The sequence below is a fragment of the Etheostoma cragini genome, chromosome 1 (genome assembly GCF_013103735.1).
Source record: "Etheostoma cragini isolate CJK2018 chromosome 1, CSU_Ecrag_1.0, whole genome shotgun sequence".
Taxonomy (NCBI): domain Eukaryota; kingdom Metazoa; phylum Chordata; class Actinopteri; order Perciformes; family Percidae; genus Etheostoma; species Etheostoma cragini.
In genome coordinates, this window is record NC_048407.1 from 17,830,921 (window position 1) to 17,843,105 (window position 12,185).

Consider the following 12,185-nt stretch of genomic DNA (forward strand, 5'->3'; position numbering starts at 1 on the left):
CAGCCTGCCCGGTCGCCCTGGGCAATGAGCCTGTACAAGCCTTGTGGCAAACGGGGCTGGCGCTGTGCTGCCTTTTAAATGGTGCGGTGCACTGAAGCAAAGTTAATGCCCTCATATCCAGCCCAGAGCCCAGTGCCCAGCGCCCAGGCCAGGCAGAGGTGAAGGAGACATTGACAGACAAACAGGCACACAAAGAAACAACAGTGGGATTAAGAGTGACGCAGTTGTCAGACAATGCTCACCTCCTGTAAGAGGATTTTTGTTTTTAAGGGAATTTGTTTGACTTTTTTTTCTTAATCTGACAAATGTCTGCCATAGTATTTGCAGCCAATAACGCCATGCTGTGACTCAAAAACAAGATTCAAATTTTTTTTCCCACTGTTTTCTCTCTCTTTATACTACAAGGCCTACACTCCAGTGTTTGGAGAAGGGAAAAAAGTGTTGATGCAAGTTGTGAGCAAATCCATCTTTTTCTCTCATTCTCATGATTATATTGTATATTGAGCTACAGTATCAGCTTTGTTTTACTGAACAAACAGAGGCTGCCCATCTTAATTGCACGCCATACCTCTGAGATGTCTAACATCATCAGCAGTGTGTAATCTCAGTTCAATGTCGCAGGCAGAAAAGTGAACCTCCCCGTTTAACCTGTGCTGCCTCCAGAGGGCTTGTTTTTAATTACCAGAGGCTAACAGGCTGACCTTGGGCGTGCTGCACTCACTTTGCATCCATGCTTGCTGAGATCTGCTCTACTCTACTGGGAATCAGGGAATGATGGGGTCAGAAGGAGGCTCATAGATTTTGGGTTTGTGTCTCTCCCAATTTATATGCGTTGTGTCTGTGTTAGGAAGTAGTAGTTTTTAGGAAAGAGACAAAAACAATCAAAAAACAGAAGAAAAAATAAACCCTTACTGTATTATAATACTAGATATACAAACTGTAATCATGGAAAATGACCTTTGAGAAAAGAGAAAACCTATAATATACAAGCACAAAATTCTAATTTGCCAGATTTTTTGGTTGCAATCCCAATGTGTGGCTCCAAGGGTTTTGTGAATAGAAGTATTACACGTGTCCTCGAAGATCTCTATGTTTCTCCAATCAAAGTAAAGTAAAACAACTAGTGTTAAGAGCGTAAAGGAGAAAAAAAGAAAACCGAAGGGTTCCAAGCTCCACTCAGGCTTTTGCCTACCCCAATACCCTAGAGTTCAAGCTTTGACTTTCATCTTGACCCTAAATAACATGAACCTTGTGCTGCCCCCACCTGGCAAGTAGATATGAAGACTGGTTATCAGTGAGAGAGTCAACTGAGGGAAACAGGCAGGCAGATGTCTTCTGCTTAGGGAGACCAGCCTTGGCAGGATGCATAATCCTTCAGCCTTTGACACCACAATGCCTATTAAATAAACAACGTCCTGTACGGTTTTGTGAGGTTGTTGTTTTTAACTTAATTATGTACAATCATTTTGTAATCCATTGTTTTTCACAGAGACAGGCCGTAATTCTAAAGCAAAAGTCTCCAGACCCCACACATTAAACACTGAGGTATTTCATATCTGTCCTTGAGCAGTATATGGTGGGTAAATACACGTTTTGTCCGTCTATTGTATTTATTGTTCTTTGGCTCTTGGGGGCCGAGTGTTCCTTGTTAACCATTGCCTCGCTCCCCATGGCACTGACCTGCTAATCAGTGCTGAAAAAGGGCACTTTGACTGCGTCTGATTTGAGGCAAAGTCTAATTATGCTCTTTTTCCGGGACAATAAAGTTCTTCCCACTCAAGGTCAGGGGCATGCTCGTCGACAGGCCTGTTAGCAAACATCTGTCTAACAGACTCAGCTTCTGCTCCTCTACTAGCCTGGAGTGAAGGCCAGTGAATGGAGACTCCCCTCTCTCTCTGCCACTGTTTTTCTTTCTCTCTTTCTCTCTCTCACCCCCCTGCCCCAACCACACACACAGACACACAGAGTGCCTTTACCACTGACATTAACTAAGTCTAGCTCGGATGAGAAGAAAATAGAGTTGGGTCTGCTCCTGTGTCCATTCCTGTCGGAGACAAAAGGCTGTTTGTGAGGGAGGTGGGGGCAGTGCTATCATTGTAGGAACATAATCAGTCTGTCATTTCCGCTGCCCATGTGCTGTTGTTATCCCCATGTCCCCTGGAAGAATGGACCTTTTGTACGGCCGCTTATGTGGCAGTGATAAAGTTTCTTACAGGCGCACATATGTGTTTATAACTGGAGATATGTGCATGGACATAAAGTGCTTTGTTTGGCTTTCGTCTGCATCTACACTGTCAAAGGTGAGGCCAGCTGGGCCGCGTCGCCTTCTCCAGTTCACACAAACGCGGTCTGTATATGACCAGTCGAACCAGGAAATGAGACCGGGTTTGCTGATTGGCCAGAGGAAGATAAATTAGATTTTTTTCTGACAAATTCATCTGACTGAATAACCCAACAAACCACAAGGTTTACCTAGTGTGAGGATAGCAAGCTAGTGGGGGAGGTAAGAGGTGCTATCCGTCTGATGAAGTGAAGTTGAAGGCTACATGGAGTTACACTCTTTTATAGACAGTAGATCTATTTGACCAACATCTGCCATTTTTCAGCAGGAGGAAAAAAAAGCCAATTTCATTTCTTACCTGGTGGCCAATCAATACAGACCTGGGGCTGAAAGAAGTCTTAGCAGTGCGGGAGTATTGGGCACTATGGGCACCGAAAAACAAGCACAAAAATAGTCATCAAATCAGTCTAGTATTTTTTTTTCAGGTTTTAATGATATAATATAGGGGAACACAACTGACATCAAGACATTAAACTGTAACTGTATCCAGAATAAAGGATGAATTAAAAAATCGGATCCAACAGACAATTAGCAGTCTTCCAAATCCTCATATCAACATCTTAAACCACCCTTTCTAGTATAGGCCACATAATCAACCCAGTGGTGGAAATGTAAATTGAGCTTTCAGGGTTCAACCCTGTTACAGGCCCAACTGTTTTTGAGTGCTTTGCCAGTTATTTGAAACCCCTCCTCCTGTGTGGTAATGTCACCAACAGTTGGACATCTTACTGATTTAACGCCAAGGAAAATAACGTTGATTACATCAGTGTTCTTTGTGCAGGTTTCTAAGCTTTAATAATGTCTGTGTTTAACATATTCTGTGATGGCAGTCCAACTGAGGTTGGGTTTCTAACATTGTGGAATATGGGACTGTCATACATGGCTGTGTGGAGACGAATCCCAGGCCAGAAACTTAATATAAAAATAAAATAAAATAGGAAGCTGTGTAGATCTAGAGAAATGAGCGATCTTTGCAAACACACTTGCATCCAGTCTGCAAACTTTTCTCTGTGATGAGTGGAAAATAGGGGCTCCAAGTATTTTGAATGAAAGCCATCTCTGTGTGGTTTTTAAGACTGCTGTCTCTCTCTGGGTTCAGCCTTTGAAATACAGTTAAGACCTTTGATGGAGGTTCTCAGCCAGCCTTATGGAAAGAGAGGAAAGACGTAAAAGAGAGAGAGGGGGGGAGATGAAGGCAGACAGAGAGGCAAAGAGAATTCTGGGGAGAGGAAAAGAGAATATAAAACTTTGAATGTTTGCTGGATTTGGATGTTAACGTTTCGGTTTCTCCACCTCCCTACAGCAACTGTATGCCGCCCAGCTTGCCAGCATGCAGGTCTCACCTGGAGCCAAGATGCCTCCACTCCCCCAGTCCCTCAATGCTAGTGGGCCCATTTCTCCCTCTTCTCTGAAGAATGACAAGAGTTCCTCCAGCCCCATCACTCACGTCAAGGTATGTCCCTAAACTTCTCCAACCTGCCCACCCACCAGCCCAGGCCTTGAGTGGTACTTGACCTAGCCTAGCCAATTGGTGTTGTCTGAATAGAAGCATTTACACTGTTCACCACTTCACTGTTTTAGCCGTCCGGTGCTGAGCCCAGCCTCTAACAGGCCATCAATCTGTGGCGCTTTAACAAGGCCCTCTCTTAACCAGAGGTCTGTGGACATGGTTGCTATGGCTGCTCCAAGTGGGTAACTTGTGGAACACACGGTTTCTAAAAAAAAATTTCCTTCAATGAAAACTTTTTTCCTTTCTGCTCTTTTTTCATAACAGAAATTGAATAACACCATTACTGCTGGTGCTATACAAATGCTGACAAAAGTGAAGGAAAACAATTGATGACTTTGTTTGCCTTTTAAACAAACTAAATGCAGGATGTGTTTTTGCTGCTGTATGGCATAGCGCCACCAGACCTCCATGCAGAGGAAGGGCCATGTACATCATCCCCACTCACTAAGGCCATAATCAGAAACATACGCCCATTTGGACTAGTTTAGTGTAGTAATATCACAATGGAGAAAGACCATAAATCACGTCTTGAAAGGGTAGGAAGGCACTCTGGCTTTCTCTCTCTCTCTCTCTCTCTCTCGCTCTCTCTCTCCCTCTCTCTCTCTCTCTCTCACACACACACACACACACACACACACACACACACACACACACACACACACACAATCCTTTAGGTCTCCTGCCTCTTGGGATTACCATTGAAAGATTGCCATAAAACTGACGCAGCACTGTCATTTCATCAGCTATACACTATTCTCTATTCATCAGATTAGATGGATGCCAGCTAGACTGATATTTATATAACATCAATTACAGTCAAAATATTAAAAATATTGCCAAAATTGAATAAAATAAATTATACATCAATGGAAAGTCAACATATACACTGTCAATATAATCAGATTGCCTTTAGTTTTGTTTGTCTGCTTTCAGCTTCACTGCATGACAAACTGTTATTGGCACAGAAATAACAAGGCCTTAAGGCTGTCTTTGCTTGAGCCATATGTTGGACAAGGAGACACTTGGGCTTTGAAAAAGACTGTTAACGACAGCGTGAGCCCTAATCTGATTTAAAAGACTGCTGTTTACACAGGGCGATTTATACTGTGCGAAGTGACATTTCTCTTCTAGGATTCGAATGTTTGAGTTGTTTCTGTTCAGAATCATTCATGATATTTTATATGTATTTACTTCTGATTGTATTTTTCCAATTTTTTTTTTTTTACCTTTTTCAACATAAGTTTAATACAGCTACTGCCAACTTTGCAAAGATTGTAGATACCCATGTAGTTTACTTTAATTTTGTGCACATTTATCCAACTTGTTTTTTTAAAAGTTTTAAACCATTTTAAGCAAAGGAGCAAACTCGGGAAGGCCATACCTGGGCCTCCCATTGTTTATCTGCAGGTACCAACAGATAAAACACGTTTGGTCCCAGTAGACAAGCTGCTGAGGGTGAGACCTTGAAAAGGTCTTAATCTCACATCAGTACCTGGTCTAAAATGCTGCAACCAGCCCAGCAAATATAGCACCAAATGCACGCATCCTAATCTCAGGTCTACACAGTAAAAATCACATCATACTCTTTAGAAATAGGCATATCAAAGAATATGATAAAACCAAGTATGCACAAATGAGGAGTTAAATTAGAAAACAAGTTAATGAAGTAGATAATGTAAGTCGACATCTGATGAATGGAACAGCTGTCTTTGATCATTGGCACCGCCATTATCTGGTCATTATTTATTCTTCGAACCAGAGTGCAGACACAGAGAGCAGTGAGGAGGAGAGGGAAAACAGATGAAGACGTACAGAGAGACAGAATCTGCTTTAATTAGTGTGAACAAAGGCGCTGGGCAACTGTGAAGAAGATCGCAGTGGCACAGCTCGGAAGGAGGAGAGGAGAGGAGGAAGAACCAGGGTGGGGGTGGGTCAAGATATCCTATCCTATATCCTAGTATTAACCAGGAACAGAGGAGAACGGTGCTGTCTGGGAATTGCTAGCCAGAAGAAATGGAGGGGAGTGGGCACCTACTCACATCTGTCTTCTCTCATACTCCTATGCTGCCGTAGGAGGAGGGAACACAGCCGCTCAACCTGTCTGCTCGGCCAAAGACGACGGATATGATCAAATCACCCACATCCCCGACACAAAACCTGTACCTCGGCAGTAAAAGCAGCCCCAACAGTCTCCTCGGCAAGGGTGGTATCCCCAGCCCACTGGGAGGAGGCCTGGGCCGGGGCTCATCTCTGGGTAAGACCTTCACTTCACAAACAAGATCCCGCACATACATACAGATTTACTCTGTTCAAATACACAATTAAAGTATGCACTGACAGCCAGGGAGACCACATTGCACGGTTTTTGATACTTCATATTAAACAACTAAATGCCATTGTCAAGTTGTTGTGTGAAGTTCTTTTTATTTTGTGGCAGTAGAATTTCTCGCAGACTAACTCTGCAATGTGTGTGCGCGTGTGTGTGTGTGTGTAGATATTTTGTCCAGCCTAAACTCTACCGCGTTGTTCGGGGACCAGGACACAGTGTTGAAGGCCATCCAGGAGGCACGGAAAATGAGGGAGCAGATCCAAAGGGAACAGCTGCAACATCACCAGCAGGGCATGGAGGCAAAGCTGTCCGCCCTCAGCTCAGTGGGCCTCAACAACTGCAGAGTTGACAAGGTTAGAACTACTATCATATAGTCTGTCTCTGTTTTATCCCTGATTCAGGTCTTTGCCATTGCAAGCTTTTTCCATAAAGCGGAAAAAAAACAGTTGACCACAAAGAGTGCTCGGCTCTCCCAGCAAGTAGTGGAGGAAAGAAACTATTAAAGAAAGTGGAAAATGGTGATTTTGATATAGCAGTAATTCTTAAGGCTAAAATTGTTATTTAATCCTTGTCCAGGGTGGTCGTGATAAGAGCGGGCATAGTTGAGTGTGTACATGTACTTAAATGAATATGTTGTGTGTGCGTGTTTAGAGGACCAGACGTTGTTGATGTTGGTGTGAGGTGAGAGATGACAGGCCATGGCAGTGCCCGGTGTGGGTTAAGAAGACTCTGAAGTCTATGCCCAATTAAAGCAGACTTGCAGCCCTCTCCGTCCCCTGACACGGGATGGGGCTGCTTTGTACCAGGAGCACACACTCCCAGGGATTCCCTTTAAAAATATCTTCAATCGATGAGTCAATCAAGGAGAGAAAAAAGCTGTCCTCCTCTTTTCAGCTTGATGCCATGTTGCCAGTTGGCTGTGAGGAGCAGGCAGGAACTGGGAGCGATGCTCATTAATATTTCAGCACCTGACACTTTCAACCAACAGCCTCAACTAGGTCAATGTATATGTAAAAAAGTCAATGAATATCTATTTTGATTTCCCTCTAATTTGGTGTTTGGAAGAGATCACTGTCTATGCAGGTGGCAATCAACTATGCTCTTACTGAAATGAAGCAAATAAATTGGTGCAGCCCATAGAGTGGACAGAGACGAGACAGAGCCTCTCTTGCAGTTAGCCCGAACCAGCCCATCTAATGTGTGTGTGTATATACAAAATAATCAATTAATCCAAATCCCCTTTTTAAACTGACAAACAGCTGTCATAAATGTAGCATATCACAATTTCTCAAATTTAAACCAGCAAGCTGTTTTATGACATGGTATGTGAGGCTTTTAGCACAAGTACACAGGAGCTGGTATAGCTGCCTCCCCACCTGCCAAATAAGGTGAGCCTATGGTCAGCCAAGCAGCTGAATTTGCCATGACATGAAAGCAGTAACTGAACAATGCCTGTAAAAAGCTATTTTCAACAGGCCGCACACACCTAGAGCTACATTGTCCTCAGCAGGTAGAGCTTAACGCTTTTTTTTTTTTACTCCCTGCTTAGTCTTTTGTATACCATTTAGTTTGTTTCCTCTGAATTTTAGACTTGTCTGTTCAAGGCATGTTAAAGCAATCTACTCAGAGGAGGAGAGTGTTTTTTTGACATTTTTTGTTAAGGGATGCTTGAAACAGTCAGTCACTCCTCACCTGTAATCTACCTTTTGTCTGTGTTTGCCACCTGAGGAAAGAGTGTGTCACTTTAAGTCATTTAGACTTAAAATGCAGAGCAATGTAATGCAAACGTCTCTGTTTGCATTACATTGTTTATTGTCTCGTTGAATGACACCTTAACCAAGCTCGTGCTTGACTCTCTGGTTGGTGCAAATCATAGTGAGATATCGTCACCTCTTAGTTCCAGTGACACTGGCCCTATTAGGATGGTGTGAAATGAGAGGCACGCTTTATCAAGTCAGCTAAAAGAATTGCCCTATCATCTTCATCCTTCGGCTGCAATAAAGAACAGTAAGCTGTAATTCAGTGGTGAAATGAGAGAGAAGGAGAGAGAGTCTTTTGCTGATACAAGCCTACCAACTCAAAAGGTTTGAATGCCCCTGATAAAAGCTTTCACTTTGGTCAGTTTCAGAATATTAATATTTCAAGAAAGCACCTCACCTGACATAAATATGGTGCGGTTTTTAATAGCATTCCCCCCACACACACACCTCCCAGTGACTTGTTTGGAAGTTTATCATAGAGAGAGCTTACATGAAGAAGAATCTGGAAAGGTAACATAAATGGGATTAAGGAGAGGTTAAGATCATCCAGCGTGGCTGTTAAAGGGGGATATTAAATATTGATTTATCCCACTGTAATGACCGGGCAGAGAAGTGGGTCTAAGTGCTGCTTACAGATGGATCAATTCATCTTTTCATAAAAAGTGTGTCTGAACAGTACAATACATTCCTCCCTAGCCTTTATCACTATGCCCCTACCTTTCTCTCTCCTCCTCCCTTGCCATTGACCCAGGAGAACATGGGGTAGATCACACTCTATGTTCTCCAGTATACAAGCCTTTACCTGAGGACATGTAAAATATTCATGGTTTAGAAGAGCGGATTGTCTTTCTATTCTTTTCATTTGTCTGCTTTGACTTTATCCCATCAGTGCAATAAAACCTTTTCCAACCCTTCTGCAATTTACCTGTTTGAAATATTTATCTAAAGGTATTATTGTCTGCAGAGGGCAATTACTTGGTTCCATTATTTACCATCTCCTCCTCATCCAGTAGAAGCTTTTACCAAGAATGTGCCAGTATTCCGACAGGTCAAATACAGTACATCTGAATCCATTTGTAACCATTTGAATTGTTTCCCTCTATTATACACTGGAGCTATCACTGGACATGCTGTTTTTCAGGGTCACGGGTAAATAAATACCAAGCATCTGTATGTCTGGACCTCTGTATGTTTCCACTTAGATGGTGAATGCAGAGATTCAAACATGTTACCATAGTGGCATCAACATGTATGGCCTACTAGAATATATGGCTAGTATTTTAGAGTGAAGTACTTTCTGCTGGTAAAAAAAAAAAGAAAGTATTTAAATGAATTGTACAGAATCAAAAAGCAAGCATAGTTTTGAAAATTAACTAAATAAATTGTGAAATATAGGCCTACCTTGGCCTTGTCATCCTCAATGTGTTAAAACAGCATATCATCTATTATATGTAATACAAGTTTAACTGTAACCAGTCATAACATTCAAATAACTCACATCTATTGCTTCATCTATCTTGTCAATACATAACTGGTCAGGTGTAGCCAATTAGCATCGTTGCCAGAACGCATAATAGGTGCTGCTAGACCTTGTTGCAGACATGAATAGTATACTTGTCTGTAAACTGTAAATTGCCTTGTAAACGAGCACCTTAATTGCTCATTTTCAGTAATCGCAGTGAAACAGTAGAGTGCTAATTACATTGTCAACCTCAGCAAGCTGTTGCATCTGTGACAAAAGACAAAAAACTGTATTTCTACTTAACATTTAGAAAAAATACACTATAGACCAAGCAGAGAAGAAGAGGTACAAATCTAGTCACATCTGCAGTTTATTGGCCCTGGGCCATTGTGTAAGTCGTTGATTTCTGTATATTCAGGTATGACAGATTCCTACTGATGCATCAGTTTCTCCTACTTTAGTTCCGACAGACGTTGCATATTTGATGCCCTGGAGGTTGTGTGAGATAAAATATATTCCTCTGCTGACATGTCCCTAACTGGAATCAAAAGGTGAAAGGCCAGTGTATTAACCTATTGAATTGCCCTTTTATGCCCCTCAACACCTCCTCTCCTCAGTATTGATGACTACAATTGTCTATTTCCCATGTCCCAAAGCTCAGCCTGTAAATATTCAAACGGAGCTTACACTGGTGCTCCACAAAATCCAGACTCCTAACCTATTGGTTATAGTGGTTATACTGGTCCCTCCTCTGTGTGTGTGTGTGTGTGTGTGTGTGTGTGTGTGTGTGTGTGTGTGTGTGTGTGTGTGTGTGTGTGTGTGTGTTTGATGCCAGGGCTCTATTCAGGCAAAGCCCTCACAAAGACTTTGAATATAATCTTGTCTGGTCTGCAGCCCTGGAAGCAATTTTCTGCTCCTTTTCGACTGCTGTCTTGGAAATTGCAAACCAAGGCATTTTGGCTGCAATGGAAATCCTTGGCATACAAGGGTTTGCCCATCCAAATTAGATTATGCTCAGCTTCCAGACACTGGCTGTAGCCAGCAAGTGCTATTGTGAAGATTGCTTACATTAATGCTTTGTCCAATTGTTCATGTGTGCCAAAAGAATAAAAATAATGCATGACTCTGGATAATATGTGCCTGTGTGTGTGTCTGTGGGCTCCTATCCCAGGTCAGGTCTTTAGCTCTGTCTCATCTCTTCCCCAGAAAGACATCAAGACTGCATCTTGGTAGGGTCATTTGGCAGTGGTGGCTCCATTATTTTCTACAGTTGTCATTTTACATGGTGCATTTCTGGCTTGCACAATTGCTCAGAAATGCTGTTGGCCCTAGTGCTAAGACCTGTGATACCGCACTCACCACAAGGCACATACAACAAAGGACAGGGAAAAGAATAGGCCAGAAAGGACCATTTATAATCTACGGTTTTGTTGCAGTAGGAACATAATGGCTCCAGTGTCCAACAAGTCTTGAGGTTTTGTCCATATGTGAAAGGGGTTTTGGTAATGCTGCAGTTTCTAATGTCCTGTGGTTTGCAACCTGGAGGGTTTGATAAGGCAGAAGATTTCAGCCTAACTTACCCAGGGAACAGTTGTGGATCATTGAGGATTGGAAACCCGTAAAAGTACATGATGTCAACACAAATGATCTCAGTAGTGTGGAGAAAAACATAACAACTGAACACTATGTCAAAAATGTATCACAGCGCTGAGACGGTTATATATTACACACTAGGGAAATTACCTTTTCAGCAGATCTGACTCTTATTGAATACAACACAAAATTGCGGTTTTGCATTAAACAAAAAATGTAAAATGTGGTAAAGATTATCACAAAACGTCCCAAAGTAGACACACCAACATATAAAAGAAATCCAATTGTTTCAAGACTAAATGCACATTTCAAATTGGTGCTGAAAGGTCATATTTTGTGAGTTTGACATGTTTTCCCTCCAACAAAAACTAACTCCTTGAATAATGATAGCATATCTTTTTTATTAGAAACAAACAATAAAAAGGAAATTGGCAGAAAGCCCAGAGTAAGGTTACCTCACTTTTCTTTTACATAGTTTAGGCTCCTTAATTTAATTAAAGGCCTTTCCTCCCTCTGTTTCAAAAAAATGAGGTGATGCCCTGGCAGCACAAATGGGACTGGAATAGCCTGGACCATCTCTGCTCTGTGTGATTTTGAGGACGACTACTATGGTACAGATGCCAGCCTTTTGTGGCTGCTACTGTTGATTCTGCTGCTGCCTACATTAGCCTTAGCAAAGGGAGAGCTCAGGGTAAAAAGAGAGCAACAGCCTGCATGAAAGGAACTGTGGGTTTACCGCATGGCTGGATGTACTTAACATTTAAATGGTTCAAAACTAGCAAAAACTACTGGAAAGCTGCAGACTTATAAATAACATTGCAACTGGTTACAATAAAAATACAAAACAGATGAGGCGCTGAGCTGTGAGGAGCTGTAGCCATGTTAAAGAGCAGTCTTTGTCTCCATCAGGGCTGGGACAGATTGTTGAGGGGTTTAGTCTGAGGCCCTCAGAGAGAAGACTCAGAGGGCCACAGACCACAGTGATGACTGACACTTGATACACAAAGCCCTGTATTGTGGTCAGAGAGCCACTGCCTTCAACTTGCCACATACCAGGTGTTGTGATATAACCAGAGCCAGTTCAGCACATTATCACACATAAGTGGCTGTTAAGGGGTCCTGCAGCTGTTAAAGGATCCAATGATGACAATTTTAAACATATGCAATTACATACTTTCCACCGTGAATAA

At 42.2% G+C, this 12,185-nt stretch overlaps 1 protein-coding gene across 7 annotated transcripts in view; it reads left to right on the top strand.

Annotated features, from left to right (window-relative positions):
* The window catches only part of sox6 (SRY-box transcription factor 6), a 133,041-nt gene that overhangs the window by 102,565 nt on the left and 18,291 nt on the right, over window positions 1-12,185 (top strand). For all 7 annotated transcript variants that reach the window (XM_034869117.1, XM_034869109.1, XM_034869140.1 and 4 more), the window contains 3 exons: window positions 3,645-3,794; window positions 5,925-6,105; window positions 6,346-6,533. In XM_034869117.1, coding sequence (XP_034725008.1) covers window positions 3,645-3,794; window positions 5,925-6,105; window positions 6,346-6,533 — 519 coding nt within the window. The remainder of the gene's footprint in view (window positions 1-3,644; window positions 3,795-5,924; window positions 6,106-6,345; window positions 6,534-12,185) is intronic.